The 19,017-nt window shown below is 35.4% G+C and overlaps 1 protein-coding gene across 7 annotated transcripts in view; it reads right to left on the reverse strand.

The window, feature by feature from the left end:
• The window catches only part of ARID4A (AT-rich interaction domain 4A), a 49,748-nt gene that overhangs the window by 17,898 nt on the left and 12,833 nt on the right, over window positions 1-19,017 (reverse strand). For 5 of the 7 annotated variants that reach the window (XM_049828707.1, XM_049828711.1, XM_049828710.1 and 2 more), the window contains exons 6-11: window positions 13,423-13,502; window positions 13,225-13,319; window positions 12,474-12,606; window positions 10,462-10,541; window positions 8,623-8,699; window positions 6,606-6,772 (exon numbers count right to left, since the gene is read on the reverse strand). In XM_049828707.1, the coding sequence (XP_049684664.1) occupies window positions 6,606-6,772; window positions 8,623-8,699; window positions 10,462-10,541; window positions 12,474-12,606; window positions 13,225-13,319; window positions 13,423-13,502 (632 nt within the window). Of the gene's footprint in view, window positions 1-6,605; window positions 6,773-8,622; window positions 8,700-10,461; window positions 10,542-12,473; window positions 12,607-13,224; window positions 13,320-13,422; window positions 13,503-16,491; window positions 16,592-18,006; window positions 18,157-19,017 lie in introns of those variants that run through there. The other 2 variants (XM_049828708.1, XM_049828712.1) reach the window with 2 other exon arrangements.

Here is a 19,017-nt window from a genome sequence, read left to right on the forward strand (position 1 = left end):
AGTAGATACTACATCCTTCTGAGAGGTGACTTGATTAAGACCTGAATATATCATGTATCAGCTATTTCAAAGTCTTTTTTTGCTACTGGCCAGAATAAGAAAGACAAACCCTTCATGGAAATGCTTACTGCAACATTAAGATATGTGAATTTTTATAAGAGGTCATTTTTAAAATCAAGGTTATCTAATTGTAACTGGACATAATGAATTTCCAGGAGTGTCTACTGTTCTGCATTAGAGTTGAGTTTTATTTTAAAGACATCAACCATCTAAGCTGCTCTATCAGCAACCTTAAATCTGCATCCAAAGGGAAGAAAACACCTGAGAAATGTTGATGCCACAACCTGCGATCACCATCAGTGAGTGACCGGAGAGCTAAAATTCCCAGCATCTCTTTCCAGCAGGCACCAGGGCGACACTGCTACACTCCAAAACTCACTTCTGCTATCCAGACACTTATAACCATTTTAGACTAGGCATAAGTAAGGCCACAGTGACAACTGTTCAAAATCAGTTTTCTTAAGAGAGTTCTGTCTCTCCATTTCATTTTCTTCCTATACAGATGTTGCAAGAAAGGGAAATTGTAGCTAAAGATAAGTCCAAGTGAGAGGTAAAACAATATGAAATTTTTTAGTGGCAGGAGTTAAAAATTGAGACCTTTCTGTTGTTCATCCAATACCTGTAACTAAATGCAACATGAGAATTTTTTTTGTTTGTTTCAGGGCAAGAGGCTGAATTTCATTTAAAAAAAAAAATAAATCTCCAAGATGCCCTTTTGGGCTTATCATTAAAAAGTTGAAATTTTATGGGTTTGAGATTTGCTTCCTCCTTTCTGACTAGCAGGTCACATCAGTTAAAGAATATTGTAAACAGCAAAACAATAAAATTAACAACAAACATAGGATCTCTGTGTAAGGGACATACGCCTTTCGCAACTCAATTTCTTATTGCCTTTCAAGTAACCCTAACAGTGTTCAAGTATTTTGTAAAATTATTTTGATAGTAACACCCAGTAAATAAGCAAAACATAAACCCCACAGAAACTTGTAGAAAACTTTTAAGTGGCTTTGCTTCATTTGGTGAATAAAGTGGCTTGAAACCATGAGTTTTGCCTCTGTCTTCACCATGATTTTAAACAAGAATATAGCTCAGGTTTCCTGACTCATACTTTACTCTACAGAAAGATGTTAAAGCTTCTGTGGATGCTAATCTGTAGAGCTGAGTGGGAGCACAAAGGATGAAATAGCTTCTTTTACAAAAGAAAGAATGAATCTCTATTTACAAGCATGTACACCATATACTCAATCTATACAGGGCTAAGGTACCAGGGACAGATCTTTCTTTTATGTTATTAACAGACTGGCAATACCATAAACTTTACTGTGAAATAAATGCATGCTAAGAGGAAGAACAATGTGTACAGGATTTGGAGTTCAGAAGGGTATATGATCAAGACAAGCTGCCAGAATTAGCATTAATGTAATTTTGTTGCTTCAGAGTACTTAAATGCATTTTCATCACTTGCACATTTGCTTTCTGATGCCAAGTTTGAACGCTAATTAAGGAAATGAAAACAATTAAACTGATTGCAACAAGTTAACAGCTTTACACCATGTAGACATGAGCGGTCTTAAAATGTTAATTTCTACCAACAAGAACCAGGAATTGAACCATCCTCAACAATGACTCATTCTAGAGCTGCGCCTCAGTTTGCAACTTCTTTGCTCCTCTTAGAGGAATTTTCTAAGAATGCCTGTTAGCATAAAACTGTGAGCAAGAAAGTCTTTGTAAAGAACATTTGAGCATGGTATGATCCAGGCCATGCTTCACAGTAGCCAAAACTCCTACAAATGCATGCATGCATGAGAAGGATGATTAGCTAATCAATGATTAGCTATTTTTTTTAAAGGCTATTCTATGTATTAGACTTAGGGTTTTTTGTAGATGTAAATAAACCACTGGTTTCTGCATACCATGCTTCATTAACTTTGAAATTACTGTACTCTTGTATTTAACTTTTAGAGTCAGCTTTTTCAACGTTATCTTGAAATACTCCTAAGTTGCAGCAGAAATGGACGATTTGGGCATCATTTTATGTGGCCTCCCACAGTCAGTTAGAGAAAAGACTACATGGGAAACAAGAACTATTTTGAAGCAAAATGTAAATATTTTAATAGATGACTACTGATCATTTGTAGGAATCTCAAGCCTCCTAAAACACATCATAGATTTCATATAATCATCCTTTCTTTATGAACTTAGTGGTAATAAAATATATGGTAATGACTTATGAGAACTGAAATCCTTGCTTATTATGTACATTGGAAAATGCTTCTGGCATTTTCCCTGCTCAACAATGTAAAGCAACTATGACCAATATTTCTTGATGCTGTTGTGATGCAAGAACCCTAAAAACTTGAAATAAATGCACACTATTAACATACTACACATACATCCTTCAGGTGACTTCAGGTGTCAAAATGAGGACTAAGAGAAAATTCCTCTAAGCATACACCTAGAGGTGCTACAACTCCTTCTTCAATGAGGGGCATGGAGACCAGCTAGCTAGAATTTTTTTCTGAACATTTTTTGCATGTTCAATTGCGGGTGGGGTGAGGGAAGTGAAAGAACAAGGAACTACTACTAGAGTGACATAGATAAGTTGGAAGAGTCTCTCAAAGATGGTGTTATAACCAATTCTACGAGTAAGATAGAAATCCCTTTTTCCCACTCTTGATATTATAAAAAGATACAGCTTTGAAACTTGCAAAATTCAAAGTCTAAAGAACAAATTCCTTACTTTCACTCTGATCTTATGTGAATGGATCTATTAAGAACACATACTGAAAATATATTTCAAATAACTGCAAGTTCAAATCTTGATTCTTTTGGAATCAGAATGGCTACAGGGAGACAGAGGCAAAACCAAACGTTGCCTACACATTCCCTTGTAAAACAGAATATTTGACTATTTAATCCTGAGAAACAAATAGGTATCATTTCTTCCCTGACATAACTTACATACAAGCAAATACAGTAGTATACATAATCTGATTTTTAATAAAAATCAGGTAATGTCCCAAAAGCTTCTATTTCTATGTGGAGATACTGGAGTTTAGATTTTCTCTTTCCTTTTAGCTGCAGTGCATTCTTTGACTGCCAAATGTACCCTCAAAACCCAGTTAATTCTCTTCTACTGACATGTTGAAAACTGGGTAAGAACCAAAAGCAATATCCAGATTGTTATCTAGATTCAAACCAATTGAGTGATTCTTTAAATTTTCATTTGATAAATAATTTTTTTCTATAGTACCTCCAGATTTTTTCACTTTTTATGACACAAGCAATATCTGTTCCGTTATTCAAACCTCACATTGTGAATGAAAAGTAATCCTGAGTTGCACTATGTATTGCATTTATTGCAAAAATCAACAATTTGAACATGCTGAGCAATCTAACACAATCCCTGTTAAAGTCAGTGACAAGCAATTTCCATATTGTCCCCCTTCGTAGTCAACTCTGGACCACACAAGTCAGTTACCACCGATGAGGAGGATTAGCACCTTACCACCACCATATTGGTTCCCACTCCTTAGCTTACAAAAGCCATCAAAGAACAACCATGTAAAGCCTCGAAACCTTATTGTATCAATTCTACCCTAACTCTTTAAGATGTCATGAAAGGCAGCACAATTCAGAAGACAGTCTCTGTCAAAACAAAGTTACAGATTTTAACCCAGCTACTGGAAAAATGGTAGGATCTATTATCACCAGCCACAGTAGATCTCTCTGCTCCATCATCATTACAAAATATCCTACTTCAGATAAACAGGATCCTTTCCATTCCCAGAATTAGACTCTTCTGACTGACTTTAACCTCTCATCATATATTAAGTAGGTCTATGTCCATTTGATTGATTTAATGAAGGCCTATCATGGCTGGCCTTGACAGCAAAGCTGCTGTGCATTTCAGGAGATGGGGGGGTGGGGGTAAAAATAATTTTAAAAATCTCCCTCCCATCTCTAGTAATATAACATTATCTAGTTCTAAAACAAAAGGTCTACTGAGAACATTCTGGGAGAGGATGGACAGAAGCTATTTTTGACCTTGATTAAAAAAGGGAGAAACTCTACAAAATGTAAATGCAAAATTTGAGTAATTCAACATCCGTAGTCAAATAAAGACAAAAAAAAATATCACTCACTTGTCGATTCTCTCTGTAACCAGTATTACCGCCTTTATAAGAAAAAAGAAATTATGATAAATTCCCTAAATGCTAATTGCAATATCCAGCAAGGCCCACAATTAAAATAAGAATATGTATTGTATTGCAACAATTGAATCAGGAATTTGATTTAAAGGGCCGGCATGACAGTTCTGCTCTGACATAAACTAAAAAGATTAATATCTATCCTCTGCTACATAGCTTCAGCATGAAGATGCTCACCTTATTTTTACATGCCTGCTTGTCACCTGGTAATAATGGATTCTACAGCTTCTCCTACCAGCACATCTACCTGTCTGGAATCCTTTGCTTCACTACTGTACATTTAGATTATTCTTTTAAAATAACCTCTATTTCTTTTACAGTAATGCCTTTTTTTTTTTTTTTAAAACCACCAAGCTCCCCCCTTCCCCTTCTTTGTTTGAAACACACAGCACTTTTATGCAATAGACATGAAAAATGGTATTAAAAAAGGATACTAGAAAAGTAGTATAGCAATCCTTGATTTTTAGTGACTGATACGCTGCAATTTTAACCAACGTTAATACAAACAGACCAGTACACACTGCAACAGTTCACACCCTGCAAAATGTGGCCTATTCAGTCCTTTTCACTGCAAACAGAGGAAAAAACCCAAAGGATTTTATATTCTGCACACATTTATCCTTATATTTATCTAATCATACCATTATTCTCACACAGACATCTACTCCATTTTCCAGAACACTGTTATCAAGGCATAAAATTAACACCTAAAAATAGATTCTTATTGTCCTTTTTTACCTGAAAAGATCTACCCTGGCTGCATGCTCCACCAGACAGTTCCCAGATCAGAAATCCAAGTCAAATCCGCATTCTGAACAACCATGTTAACATTACAGATTAAAACACAGAATCCTTACCTAGGAGCTGCATTCTTTCAAATGTAAAATGGTTTTACTTCCTTTCTATCTAATCTGCCCACTGCCTGGACATATTTCAGCCTGACTTCCAAATATTTGCTCGCTTTCTCTCTCCCTGCACGGCATCCGCAGTTATACGGCATTACTTACATTCTCTTCCATATAAAAAAAAAAACAACAAAAAATAAAAATAATAATAAAAAAATTAAATAAAAAAAAAATTAAATAAAAAAAAATTGTGAAAAATCAGACATTACATGAAAGGCAAAGAAAAGAGACAGCCCATTTCAAAGCATCTGGCAAGCCTCCCCCCCCTGGCCGGCGGCCAAGCCTCCGCTCCAGAGCCCGCTCCCCCCCACCACACACCCACCCCCTCCCCGCGCATGCGCGCTGCCAACCAACACTCGGTTGCCGTGGCAACGCTGTAGGCCGCCTCCAAGTATGAACGGCCATTCTGTGTTCGGGCTGACAAAACCGCACGCTGACAGGGGAAGCGAAAGGGAAACGGTGTTTGACCTTCCTCAGAAGACAAACTTCACTTCGTTTTTCTATATAAAGGAATGGTTAGGAGCGTGCTGTGAAAAATCGCACGACGAGGGGAAAAGAAAACAAACAAATCCCACAACCAAACAGCCCCTCCCCCCCGCTTCTAAAGATAGCATCAAGGTTAAAAACAGGTAGCAGAAATAAAGGGAAATTCTGTAAATGCCGCTTTGATGACACGAAGAAACGGTCTATCTTTGTGGAAAAGGAGCTACTCAAAATATTTCAATGCAGAAAAACATTCTGCTGTAAATATTAGACAGAAAGTCCATCCACATCGTAGCATACGATTCTGCGATTCCCAACCTGTAAAACTGGTGTCAAGAAAACCTAACACTTACAAAGGTAACTCCTGCACTGCTCTTAAACAGTCTCTTAGGCACCAAATAGCTTTAACAGGCACTGCGCATTAGCTCATACTTTCAGTCAGCCTACTGCTTTTGCTTTAATAAGTTTTGGGGTTTGGTTTTTTTGTTTTGTTTTGGGTTTTTTTTGGTTTTTTTTGTTTGTTTTTTTTTTAATCGAACTACTGTTTTCAGAAAGAAGTTACTCTTTATATAACCCACATATAAAGTACAAAAGAAAAATACAAAGTTACTTCTATTTAAGGTTGGATTACTACTATTAGGCTCAGCATCAATTTTTCGTTCATGTCTCTCCTTTGGACCCAGATTCCTTCTATCACTCTTCTCTGCCTTGAATTCTTAATTTCTGAGATTTGACTCCACTTTCTGCACTGGATAACATGTGGTAATCTGCCACTGGTCACAAATCCCAATAAAGATGGCTGTAGCAAAGGGAAGATGAACAGGTCTGAAAAGAAGTTGAAGTGAGTAAGCTACGCCTGAGAGTAAAATGCTAGAAAGTGCAGGATCTTCAGGCATGCAAGTTATTAAATTGTCTTTGAAGAATGACTGAAATTGCCCAGACTTACCACTACTTCTTCAGTTTTCTCTTCTCTTTTTTCCTCCTCTTCATCAGTTTCTGCAGCAGCTCCATCTTCCTCATCACTGCTAGAGGACTCCAGAATTTCACTTATGTCCATTTTCCAGTTCCGAGGAACACCCTTTGTGTTGAGAAACGTGCTTGCCTCCTGTAGCCCTACAGAAGAAAGGGCCCCGGTTTTACCTCATCTGCAGTATTCACAGTCACAAAGCATTTTTAATTTCCTTTTCACGTTCTTGTAAATCACAATGCCAACTTAAACCAAAAATGGAATTAAGTCATAAAACAGATACTTCAGCTTTAAACACTCAGTTTACACACTTTATGTTTTGAGACTGTCTAATTTTAAAAATCAAGTATCAGCAACTCAAGGAGTTTAGAGTTGAGAACAACCATCCCACACATGGCATCCTGTAGTTTTCCAGGCATAGGTTCCAGGAACACTACTAAGGTTTACGCCTATGTATGCGAACAGTACCGAAGATAAGCAATACTTATCCACACATATTCTGCGCAACTGCATGCTGGTTTTTTCTGTATGAAAGAGACAAATACTGTAATAAAGCTATTTAAAGAAGTAAACCCATCCCAGTTAGATTCAAAATATCTTCATGTCTTAAAGTTCAGATAGCAAAAAAAAAAAAAAGCAAATGTTTTGTTTAAGAGCACTGCATACATGCTACATTGATGTTTGGAACAGAAAAAAATAACACCAATGAATATGGGAGTGATGGAACAGTGAGAAGTAACACTTGTACAATGGGAATACCTCATATGCTTCTCTTTGAAGAGGTGCTCCAAGGGGGAAAACAACAAAGCAAAACAAACCCAGATAACCCCAAAATGTGCCCCCCAGTCACAATAAAAGACTAGTAAGATGAATCAGAAGAATACCAAAAAGAGGGACATATTGCAGTGAATCATTCACAGTGTTGCTGGAGAAGAAAAGGCACCAGTTTTTAATAGCTGCTGATACAGTAACTTCCAGAAATCCATCTAAACTCTTTTTTTGAAACCATTAGTACCTTTGGTTCAACAATATTCCTTCATGGCAATGAACGTCACAACCCAATTACGTTCTGCATTAAAAAAAACCACAAAACCCCAACTCTTTCTTCAATTTATCTTAAACTTGGCATCCAATAATTTTTTTGGCTGTTCTAAAGTTCTTGTACTGTGAAATAGTTATTAGGAAGAAAGTGTACAAGAAATCATTAAGAATTACATTAATCAATCTAAACCACCTCAAGCTCTCATTTTTGAGTATCATGTTAAATCTTTATTTGTTAAGAAGCTGTTCCACACCTTTACTCAAACCAGAGGAATTGTTGAGTGGGTTTTTTTGTTGCTGGGTTGGTTTTGGGTTTTTTAAAATTATTTTTAATAAATACATTTTAAATATTTCTCCTTAAAAAAATTTCATGTTTTGAGGTCCAACTGGGAGAAACAACACTAAAAATTTAAGAATTATTTACATTAAAGTGAGAATCTGGCCTTTTACAAGCTCACTAAAAACATGGATTACTGTAGTTACATCATCTATCCAACCAGAAATCAAGTTCTGTAATTATACTTTTAAATCAAACATTAATCACAGGCAGGCTGTTCTAATAAACTTTACACCTTGTTGTCTGGGTATTTTTAACGTAAAGATAAAGTGTTTTGAGCAATAGCACAAAACTTTAGTGACAGGAGAGGTAACTATGTGTTCCGTTGTTCAATGACATTTCAAATACACTACCTTGAAAATATTCTATTCATTTTCCACACATTTGGACTGAATCAAAAGAGGAAATTAAAATAAAATAAACAAGACTTCTACTAGGTGCTATTTTAACAATAAGGCAGCTATATCCGAAGTTTCTCTAATTCATCACATTCAAAATTGTTTGCAAAATATCCAAGAGCAATTATCAGAAATCAACAGGCCATCATTTATCTGCAAAAGTTAAAAGTACTATTGCACAAGATGACTTCTTTAGGACCTAGAATTTATTCTAATTTACCTTTTTTAGGAGAGGACTCAGATTTTGGTAAGTTTTGAACATCTAGTTCTTTAATGTCCTTTCTTGCTACTGAGTAACTGAAAAAGAATAAGGTTCTGTTAGTATTTTTAAATCACAGTAAAGCAAGCATTTGACTTAGAAAAACAGCAATTTCTAGAATTTTCAAGATTTATTGTTCAATTTCAAGGTCCTTTCTAACAACTAAATGCATAAGGCATTTGTTATTGTAGGTCCTAATACAAGATTCAAACCCAGAGTAAGTTTCCAATCTTTCTTTGAAATTCAGACACTAAAAGAACCCTTGTTATTAAATAATTAAGAGAAGGTTGTAAAGCTCTTATTTTAAATGTTTAACTGGCACAAATTTGCAAAGGCAAAATACTCTACATAGGCAAAAAACATTTTCTAAATTGAAAATATTCACATCAATCAACAGCTGCTACCCAAAATAGCAATCTAGCTAAGATGAAGGAAACAAGCCCTCTATTTTCAAAATGCATTTCTACTAGCACAGAACAACGGTGAAGCCAAATTCACATATCTGCATTGATAAATAGCTGATTTTTATTTTTAAATTACAAAAGTGTTCTCACAGCAAAATATATGGAAGTTGCTCTGTTCTAAAAGTTATACTGAATATTCAGTTACTGAATTACTACAATAGAAATGCTAACCAACCTGCAAGGAAAGCCTTACAAGTGAGTTATTATAAAAGATTTTTTTTCTTCTTTCATTATTTCAGAAAAACTGGAGTAAAACCTCAGGAATTGGAGGCCGCCATTTTCTGAAGTTAAAGCCATAAGACTATGGGGAAAAAAAAGTAAAACAGAGCAAGTCTGCATGCTTTTCCAATAACATTCTACCTTCAGCATATAAAGAACCAGAGTTATCTAAAGGCTGATGGTACATGTCCATATTAAAAGGCCAAAATTAGTTAAGTCTTCAGTTACTTGAAATACATTTCAGTAATCAAGTACTCGCACCCTGCTCAAAATTACAGCTATTAAAAAAATACAAATTGTTCACTTTGAAAGAAGGAGGGAAAGAGAGGTGACAGCTGGCCTTCGGAAAGAAATTTTTAGTTACAATATGTTGAGACAGATGTATTAGAAGTAAGGATGAAGAGAAATAAAGGGAAACAGCTTTAAAAAATCCAGTCTTCGTATTCGTATTTGAATATATTATTCCTTAAGTAAGACACACATCTGTCTCTCTCTTCCCCCCGCCCCTCTCTCCCTCCTCCCACTTTTGGAGGGGGGACGGACTAACAGGACCTTTCTTTTTGCATGAATCTTGGTTCAGATCCTGTAAAAATTTTAATTAAACAGTTACTTTACATTCACTTTTTTATTTAAAGAAGTAGATTAAACACTTTTAAACTTTTCTTTTTAAACAGCCATGGACATCTGGGCACTGGAGGTAATGAGTCAATCAGATAACCAAACTACTACAGCAGACACCCATAAAGACATAATAATTAAGACATTAAGGGAAATAATTAGAACCAAAACTCACACTTCAAAGAACAGGAATCATCTAAAGTGTTAACACCTGGTTTTTCAACATTGTTAATCTTTTTTTTTTTTTTTTTTTTTTAATGAAGAAACACCAGAAACTATTAATCCAATGAACTCTTATCAGTACACACAATGTAAAGGCAGGCGAATAAGCACAATAGTAGTTAGCTGGAAATGGACTATCAATGACAAATGCGTACAGCCAACAATACACAAAATTGTACCCTTTCCTTTTGGAAGAAACAATGTCTTCAGAAGCAATATGTAATTAGTTTTGCATTATTCTCCCATATGCATTTCATGAAAGTAAGCTATTACTTACAATTTTGAATCTGCAAAGGATCGAACTAAACACTGGTCCTTTTTCACTGTGACGTCATCATTACAGCTGGGAGACACAACCTGAAGTTTCAAATAAAACACTTTTTTTAAGCAAAAAAAAAAAAAAAGCTGATCTTGAAAGGAAAGATAGATGGACAGCAGGAAAACTACTGTTTTCCTGTTTCTTCTATTATAGTTTCCAGTTCCAAGAAAAGAAACCTACTCCAATTTATATTACTAAGGCCAACAATGACAAATTTAAAAAAGCAGTTTACCTCAAGCAATTAGCTTTATTTGTTATGTACAAGCCATAAAAGTTTGCCATTTCATTTGTAAACTCAAAACTAGTGTACTGGGGTGACATCATGGGGTCCTGTTTATTCACTCTGCTTTTTTTTTTTCCTTCTTCACACAAAACCTGTTTAAAGCATCTATTTAAAAAGTCACAGCCCCACTTATTTTACACCAGCTTCTGATCTTTGGCATTCAAACTGAGAGGTAGCTAGGTTTTTGTTCGGTTTGTTGTTTTGGTTTTTTTTTAGTTGTGAAAAGTATAAGCCAGTGTGGAATCCACCACATCATTCCACAGCAGTATCATCTCCAAGTCTAAAAAGGTGATAAAAACGCATTTGAAGTATTTGTATTACCACAAACAGAACAAGTTTACATTTTGCTGTAGACCATATACAGACAGAAAATGTCAAATGCAGATGAACTTCTGAATCTACCAGGACTCAGTGGAAGCTGTGCCACCCCATTCAGATGAGTCAGAAGTTTTACCCTCAAAAATCAAGGTAAGACATTCCTGTTTCTGAGGTAGCAGAGAACAGAAAAGGTACGTGGCCTCCAGTAACTTAATTCCCTAGTTAGAACAATGTTAGGTTAAAATCTGCTGTTAGTAAAGGGTTATACAACGATCAGAACATGTACAACAATACCACATTTCACACTTTACATTGAGATACGTAAAGCTGGATAAGTCAGTGTCAACTATTCACCCTACATTACACCATAGTGTTCTTTCAAGGAAGGGAAGCCTATGTAGTTAGTTACCTTTTGATCCTGGATTCAGGCAGGGAAATAAGATGTTAAACTAAGTTAGAAGATTGTAACAGCTCAGCTTGTTCCAGCTAACCCTGAAAGGACTCAAAAGGACTATGGAATATACAGTTAAATAAATAAAATCTGCAAAAATTAGTGAACTAAACCTGCCTGTTTAATGCTCAAAATGCCTTTCTTTTTTTTTTTTAAACAAACGCATCTCTGATGGATGACAGAAGATGCATATTCAGCTTGTCTGACAACACCAAAAAGTTTAGTAAAGAACGCAACTTTTAATATGCATCCCTGAACTTTTCTGTGTGTATAAAGAATCTGCAAAGTGTCTGCCTCTACAGTACGAGTCTAATTGTACTTGAATTTATTTAATATATATTTATTATCAGCAATGGCAATGAACAGCAGTATCCTATACTGACAGTCAAATAAAAATAACCAACCCCTACTGCTAGAGTAACTGGCCATTTATGTAAACGCAAACATGAAAGAAACTAGTATTTCATAAAATTGAAAGTCTAAGCAAAAAGACAACATTAAATACAAAAAGATAAAAATTCTATTGCCATTAAAATTCATATATCTAGTGTTCTTAAATTGCCTGGGGTACAAGTCCTAACATATCATATTTTTAGAAGACAAATGTTGTTACATACCAATCATTCTATGTGCAGTTTTGAAAGACTTAAGAGGTATGAAACTGTAACTACACATAAACATTAATCTTTGCTCTCTTACTCTTCATAGATACTGTAGAGGATTTGTATTTTTAGCAAATAGGGGCAGTAGAGCTTAGCCTGAATGTACTTGCAACTTTGCTGTAAAAGTTGTGAAGTCTGCAAACCATCCTATCCAGGAAAACTGCTGTATGAACAATGTAACAAGTCAGATGACACTCTTGTCTAAAAAGATATTAGTAGTATGACACTAGAGATGTTAATGTCTTAAGCAACTTACCAAAGCTGGATACCAGTCTGCCTTCTCAGAATTACAAGTCACACTCACAACTTTGCCAAGCAATTCATCATTGAGGCGCCTTTTATCTTCATCCTCTTCTTCACTACTTTCTTCTTCCTTTTCATCTTCAGTACTAAATTATTAAAACACACAATATCTTAAAGTTTTCCTCTGAAGTTAGTATTTGAAAGCAAATACAGCTTACAACCACATCTTTCTTCCTGTTCTGCAAAGCTTCAAAAACAAAATCAGAATTTTAAGAGCTCAAATTGCTTGAAATACACTTAATATTTAAGTGCACTTACTTAGTAAGAGGAATTTTGTAGAAATTCTTTCCAAGTAGTAGTATTTTACAACAGCATCATGTTGGAATTGGAGGCCTGAATCAGGATTTGATCGTGCACAGACATGAAACAAAGAGAAATGGTCTCTACCCCAGAAATTTAAAAGCACCTTTTTTTCCTACTTTGTGCAGTACAAAGAAGGTTAAACATCCTACATTTCCTGACACAAGTTCCTATTATATGAAAGAAGCGTAACATTTTGCTACTACAAGCAAAAAACCCCATCAATTTCATAATACTGCTAACATATGAACATGTCTGCATGAACTGAATTACTTAAGTCCATAAGCTGTGCACACAACTTGCATGATAGTGCATTCAGACCACTACAGCTTCAATGGTGCTACTTCAGTTTTAGCAAAGGACACTAAAGGAAAGGAAAGCAACAGAGCACTATCAAAACTCACACAGGAAGAGAAGATCTTCTTCCTCTATTAGATTTCTTCCCAATAACTGGAGTTCCAAAGTGCTCTGGATTGGTTAGTGGCAGTTGATCAAGTGTCTACATGGAAAAAGAGAAAACAAAATTAGTTTGCAATTTTTTCTTATTATAAAATAAATAAACAAACTACTTAGTTTTCACTGCATGTCCATCATTGTCTTACCTCACTTTCTGCAAAGTGCCTTTCTCCCTTCAAGCATAATGAAGTTCGTCTCAAGGTCCTTTCATCACCATCATCAAAAACTAGTATGAAGCCAAGAAAACACATTGGCACAAGATGATCACATCTTTCCCAAGCTGACAAAACAAGTCTACTATTTATCTCACAATCCAGAATATTCTGTAAAACATGACTTTCAAGACCACCATTTAAACATTTCTTTAGTTCACAAGCAAAATGAAGGGTGGTATCCAAGATTCAGTCTAAGAACAGATAACATTTTCACACAAAGATTCAAGCCAGTATAAAGTAAGGCTTTTGGATGCAATACTCTAAGTCTAATTTAGACATGCTTCTTATCAATACACTGCACATTTCAAACCATAGCTACTGGATTCATACCAGTTATTATTATCTAACAATCTTAGGGTTTTGTTTGGTTTGTTGTTTTTTTTTTTTGTTTGTTTGTTTGTTTTTAACTCTACCATTTATCCGTTATGCTACCTTTTAATCCCCCCTCTCGCTACAAACAACCCCACAAAAAGATAAATGAATGCAAAGAAACACGAGCGTGTGATAGTTTTTGCTACACTATCAATACTATGCTACCAACAGACTGGGAGTACTGGAAACTTGCAGCTGTAAGTCTGACCAATTTATAAAGAATACTTAGTAGACATACTGTTCTCTTAAAACTCACTTATAAGTGAAAGGGAAGTTCCATCAATTTCCACCAACACACACCTGAACACTACAATGCTATGAGGCTATTGCAAGCTCTGCCTGAGAAAGATTTACTCTTTAGTCAGTTTAAATAAAACCTTTTCATGAAAATTTCCTTGAAGAGAAGGAAAGAAAAGTTACTAGCTCCCCCCACACTGGCTCAGATCCCACTGTCAGAGCCATGTGAACAGGCCCTTTTCAAAGAGCAGAGACCAGGTGGCTGCAGTCTGTCATTCCAGTAAGGTAAAAGTTTATTTGTATGGGGTCAAAGTGCAGAATACTACTCTATATTTAAACTACTTGAAACATATTTTTTCCAGTAGTGAACTTAAAAAAAAAAAAAAAAAAAAAAAAAAAAAAAAGGAGGAAGTTTCAAGTGTTGTGCATATCAGTATGATAATTTTGGCACACTTCTATTAAAAAAAAAAAATCTCTTGAGCTAGCACAAATATCAAATATATGTGTATTGTTAGCAAAAACACAGCAAGAAAAGCACTTATTCTGTCAAAAAAACTAAATAGAACAGTCGCATTCTCATAATCTTAGATTAAAACCTTAGACTGCTATAATACTAAAATAATAACTATATAAAAAGGTATGAACACAAATTAGCTTGATAAGATAAGCTTTAAGGTTCCTCCATCTTCAGAGTAGAGATACTGCCGTGGTATACTCCACTACTGAATTATCTTAATGGTGTATGTTATAATACTTGCACACACAAAGCAACTAACTTTTCCCCCCTCCAAAAAAACTAATATTTTAAGAGCAGCAGATACCTATATGCCTAATTAGCTATACTAGTTAATAATATTTTCAAAACTTTTAAAATATAAATACCACTAAGACCCATCAACACCAATGTCAGTATGTTACTGTCAAAATCTTGTAGTTTAGCTTACAGCTCAAGGAAGCCATTACTGCAACACTTTGCACTAACTGGGAAAACAAAGTATGATGAGCTCCTCCCCTCCGTATTACTAACTCAGCATTGGTACCCATTGATCAGCCAAGTACAAAGACCAGAGTGCTCAAAACAATTCTGAAGTTCAGCGTTGTCACAGGTTTACACTTAAAACAACAAAATCCGTGCCACCCCTTTGAAGTTAAGTTTCATTACCCACTCCAAATCTGTCACTCATCAGCTCTCTCTGTACACTTTGACAACAATATTTCATTGGCATATTTTTAAGTTTTAGGGTGGTTTGGCTGGTTGTTTTTTTGGGTTTTTTTTAAACATTCTGTGCACCCTACAGTGTGTGCCACTTTCATTGCTCTGAAGAGACTTAAAAGCAGATTACCATCATCATCCTTTGCCAAACACATTCAGAACTAAAGTTAAAGTACTATGTTTTCACAAATAACCATTTTAGGGGACAAATGGCTGGTGATTGGCAGCAGGTAACTACCGAAAAAAACAAACAGAACCTGATACTTGACAGTAAATAAAAAAAAAAAATTGGTCTAGTTTATCTCCAATTTTGGAAGCTCTACCTGTTTAATTAAAACTAGTACAGGAGAGGAAAAAAAAAAAAATCAAGTAAACCATTCACAAACCAGATGACACATACCATTTTTTTCATCCCTAAAAATCTTATAAATACTGAACGTTAAGTAAAATACACTAGTAAAACACACTAAACTCTACTTAAATTAGGACACATAAATTATGACAATTAACTGTGTGAGATATTCTGCTTTCCTCAATTACAAGAAACATGAAAGTTAACTTAGAACTTTGAAAGTCACATAATTAGATATTCCTGACCAATATGAGGCAATTATAGATTGCAAACTGTATTTGCAACTGCAGAAGTGTCAACTTCATAAATGCATATTTCACTTCCATGGACAAAACAACATGGAAGAAAAAATAATTAATGCTGAATAATTAAGTTTTCCTAATCACCCCTCAGACCCAGACACAATGAAAGCATGAGCATGCTTTCAGAGTTTGGCAGTCATGCTTTCAATCCTATTCCCAGTTTTATACATGAATGAAGACAAGTCTACCCCATGCCTCAAAAGCAGCCCTCTTCCTACAAGCCTTTCCCTGCCATTTCTCTCAGTTTTCTCCAGTTGAAGGTACAGAACTGGCCTTTTCTACAGAAGCTGTTTGTCCCTTGCCATACAGGGAAAAAGTGGTAGGCCACTCTACATTTTCCAAAACCAAAACGGGTGGACTACAAAAAGGAAAACAACAAAAACCCAAAGCCCCTTCTGAAACCCCTCTCCCACCCCTAAAAGGAAAGCCAGTCTTTCCAAAAGGATAGAGTACTTTCTCTCATACGAGGGGCAGTTATCACACAACTTCAGGAAAGGAAGGTGGAGAAGCACAAATTCTCAGACCTCCTTCCTGAACTGCAGCAGGCCAAGGAATTGGCGTAACCATTAAATGAAAGTGTAGAAAAATATCTCTGTTCAGCAGCCATGCGAGAGTGTCCCAAACCTAGGGAAAAGCAAATGCACAGCAGAGTGTAAGTGTGCATGATTCCTTCAAAGTAATCAAGTTCAATACGTTCCATTTTACCTTGGTAATTTTCTTCCAGGGCTAAGTGTCTCTCCCCCCTCACCCCTTCATTCAGGTTAAAAGAATGGATTGAGTCAATATATCCAACCCCTGAGAATCCCATATAAATGTATGTAAATACATATACACACACACACAAATGACAAAACTAGTAAATATTTATCAAGTCTGTGTGTGGTTCTCCCTACAGACATCACCTGCTCAGGACAGAAAATGCTTTTAGACAATTACAACAGAATTCTCAATAATGAAAACTAAATGGTGTTATAGAGAAGGAGATACCATAGCATTATGATTACTTAAAAAAGACCTTGCATTTTTAAAATGATTAATAGAAAAGTGACAGTGACATTTAATTTTCTATCTTAGTGGAGAACAGCAAGGGACAGAGGTAGAAGGACCATGAGGGACAGAAACAGAAGGCACTAATATTTTTGGTATTTCAAAGTCATTTAACTGCTTCAAGGATAAACTGAAACTGTTGCAGAACAACAAAGTGTGTACAGAACGGCATAAAAAAAGATTTCCTTAGCTAAATTAGTGATCACTTTATGAAGTGTCAATGGAGAAAGGATAGCACCATTTTTCATACAAAAATATCAATTATTTGAATTACTAAAGTTGGGCCAAGTACGAAGTCTCTCCAATTAATCACAATACATGAAGTATTTTGTAATTGTAGCTACTTTAAACTTGCTTCTCTTCTAAGGAAAATACTTGTTTGCACCTTACTGAAAGGATAATCAGAAACACATGTTGAAAGTCTCAGCACCTTTAAAAATATATACCTGTCTTAAACCAAGTAGGCCTTGTGGTTTCCATCTCACTTTTAAGAAAAATCTACTTCACCAAAGAACCATTCATATTACTGGCACTCTATACATGCCTTTTTAATGCTAGTCCTAGAGGCTTTAAGAGAATGTCTTTTCAATGTACAGTATCATATATTAAGGATTTCACAAATATAAGCAGCAGGGCAGACTGTATGTTTTTTGGCTATGCGATACTTTGACACTATGATAGCAGTCATGTCAGAAGAACTTAATACACTCTAAGCTGCATATTCATTTCTTTTTTTAACCTCATCCAGAAGTAAGACTGTTTAACTCTAGTTAAAATCCCTAGTACTAACAGACAAATTAAAACCTGTTGAATTAATGCTGAATAACTTTTATTAATTACTTAATCATTCCTTAAATAGGTTATTGTTACAACTCCAAATTCTCCAACAGCAGAAATTCTAGAGGTTGTATTCCATAAGAAAGAATTTAGTGAACAGTACCATTGTGTTAAAGAGAGAAGGAAACAACAACAGAAGACAAGGAGATACCCACCCATACACATGTAATGTAGTCATCAAAACATGCGTTTATAGGGCCACAATATTTATTGTAGAAGAGGAACTCACAATATTGTCCCTTTCCAAAGAAACACGTACGAAAAAGGAGAAGCCCTTTAAGTACTACCATCACTTAATCTTGTAGCAGGCATGTACTTTTTGGGGAAACAGGGTGTACCAGCTGACTACTTCAGTAAATACTTCTGGAAAGAGAATGATACATATTAGCCAGGAACCTATATACTACTATTTTAAGTTACAGCGGAAGCAGGAATGACAGAAAGAAAAGCAGCATTTCTGCTGGCCAGAGGCCTTTCTTCCACATACGTTGCTTAATGATGAACACTGACAGAAGGGGGGAAAAAAAGATGACTAAGCAGTACAACCTGGAGGAACACTCTCTGTTATAATGCTTTTATTAGTCCCAAGAATGGGAGTTCAATGTGCTCCATACAGAGCAGAGCATATTTAAACAGTGAAAATAAAATGAAGATTTTCAGAATTTTGCTGCATCCCAACCTTGTCAATAATAACAGGAAAGAAACAGAATTGATTTTTTTTTTCTATTTGTGGAAGCCTAGGCAAGCCAAAGCTATGACAGAAAAAGAAAAACAAAGCTTCCCAGTGGGAATCAATGCAATACTTCCCCAAAATTAGAAAAGTCTCTCCATTAAAATTGAGTACCTAAAAAATGCATTAAACAGTGCAACTTTGCACTCACTATTGATGAGCAGGTACCTTCCATTCCCTGCCTGTAGCAGGCCCATATATGCCATTAACAAAAATTATACTAACCATATCCTCACAAAAATGCTGTCTCAATGTCGGTTCTCATTTATTTATATAAGAAATACTAAGTCAACTAATCAAAATAATTTTTAGCAACTGTTAAGAAACTTGCCACAAAATACTGCAGATCTTGTCTATAAATATCACTAAGATTTAAAAAAAAAAAAGAAAGAAAAAGGAGAACATAGCAGGACACTAGCGATAACATCCTCATAAT

Source organism: Accipiter gentilis, chromosome 25 (assembly GCF_929443795.1).
Source record: "Accipiter gentilis chromosome 25, bAccGen1.1, whole genome shotgun sequence".
NCBI classification, from domain to species: Eukaryota; Metazoa; Chordata; class Aves; order Accipitriformes; family Accipitridae; genus Astur; species Astur gentilis.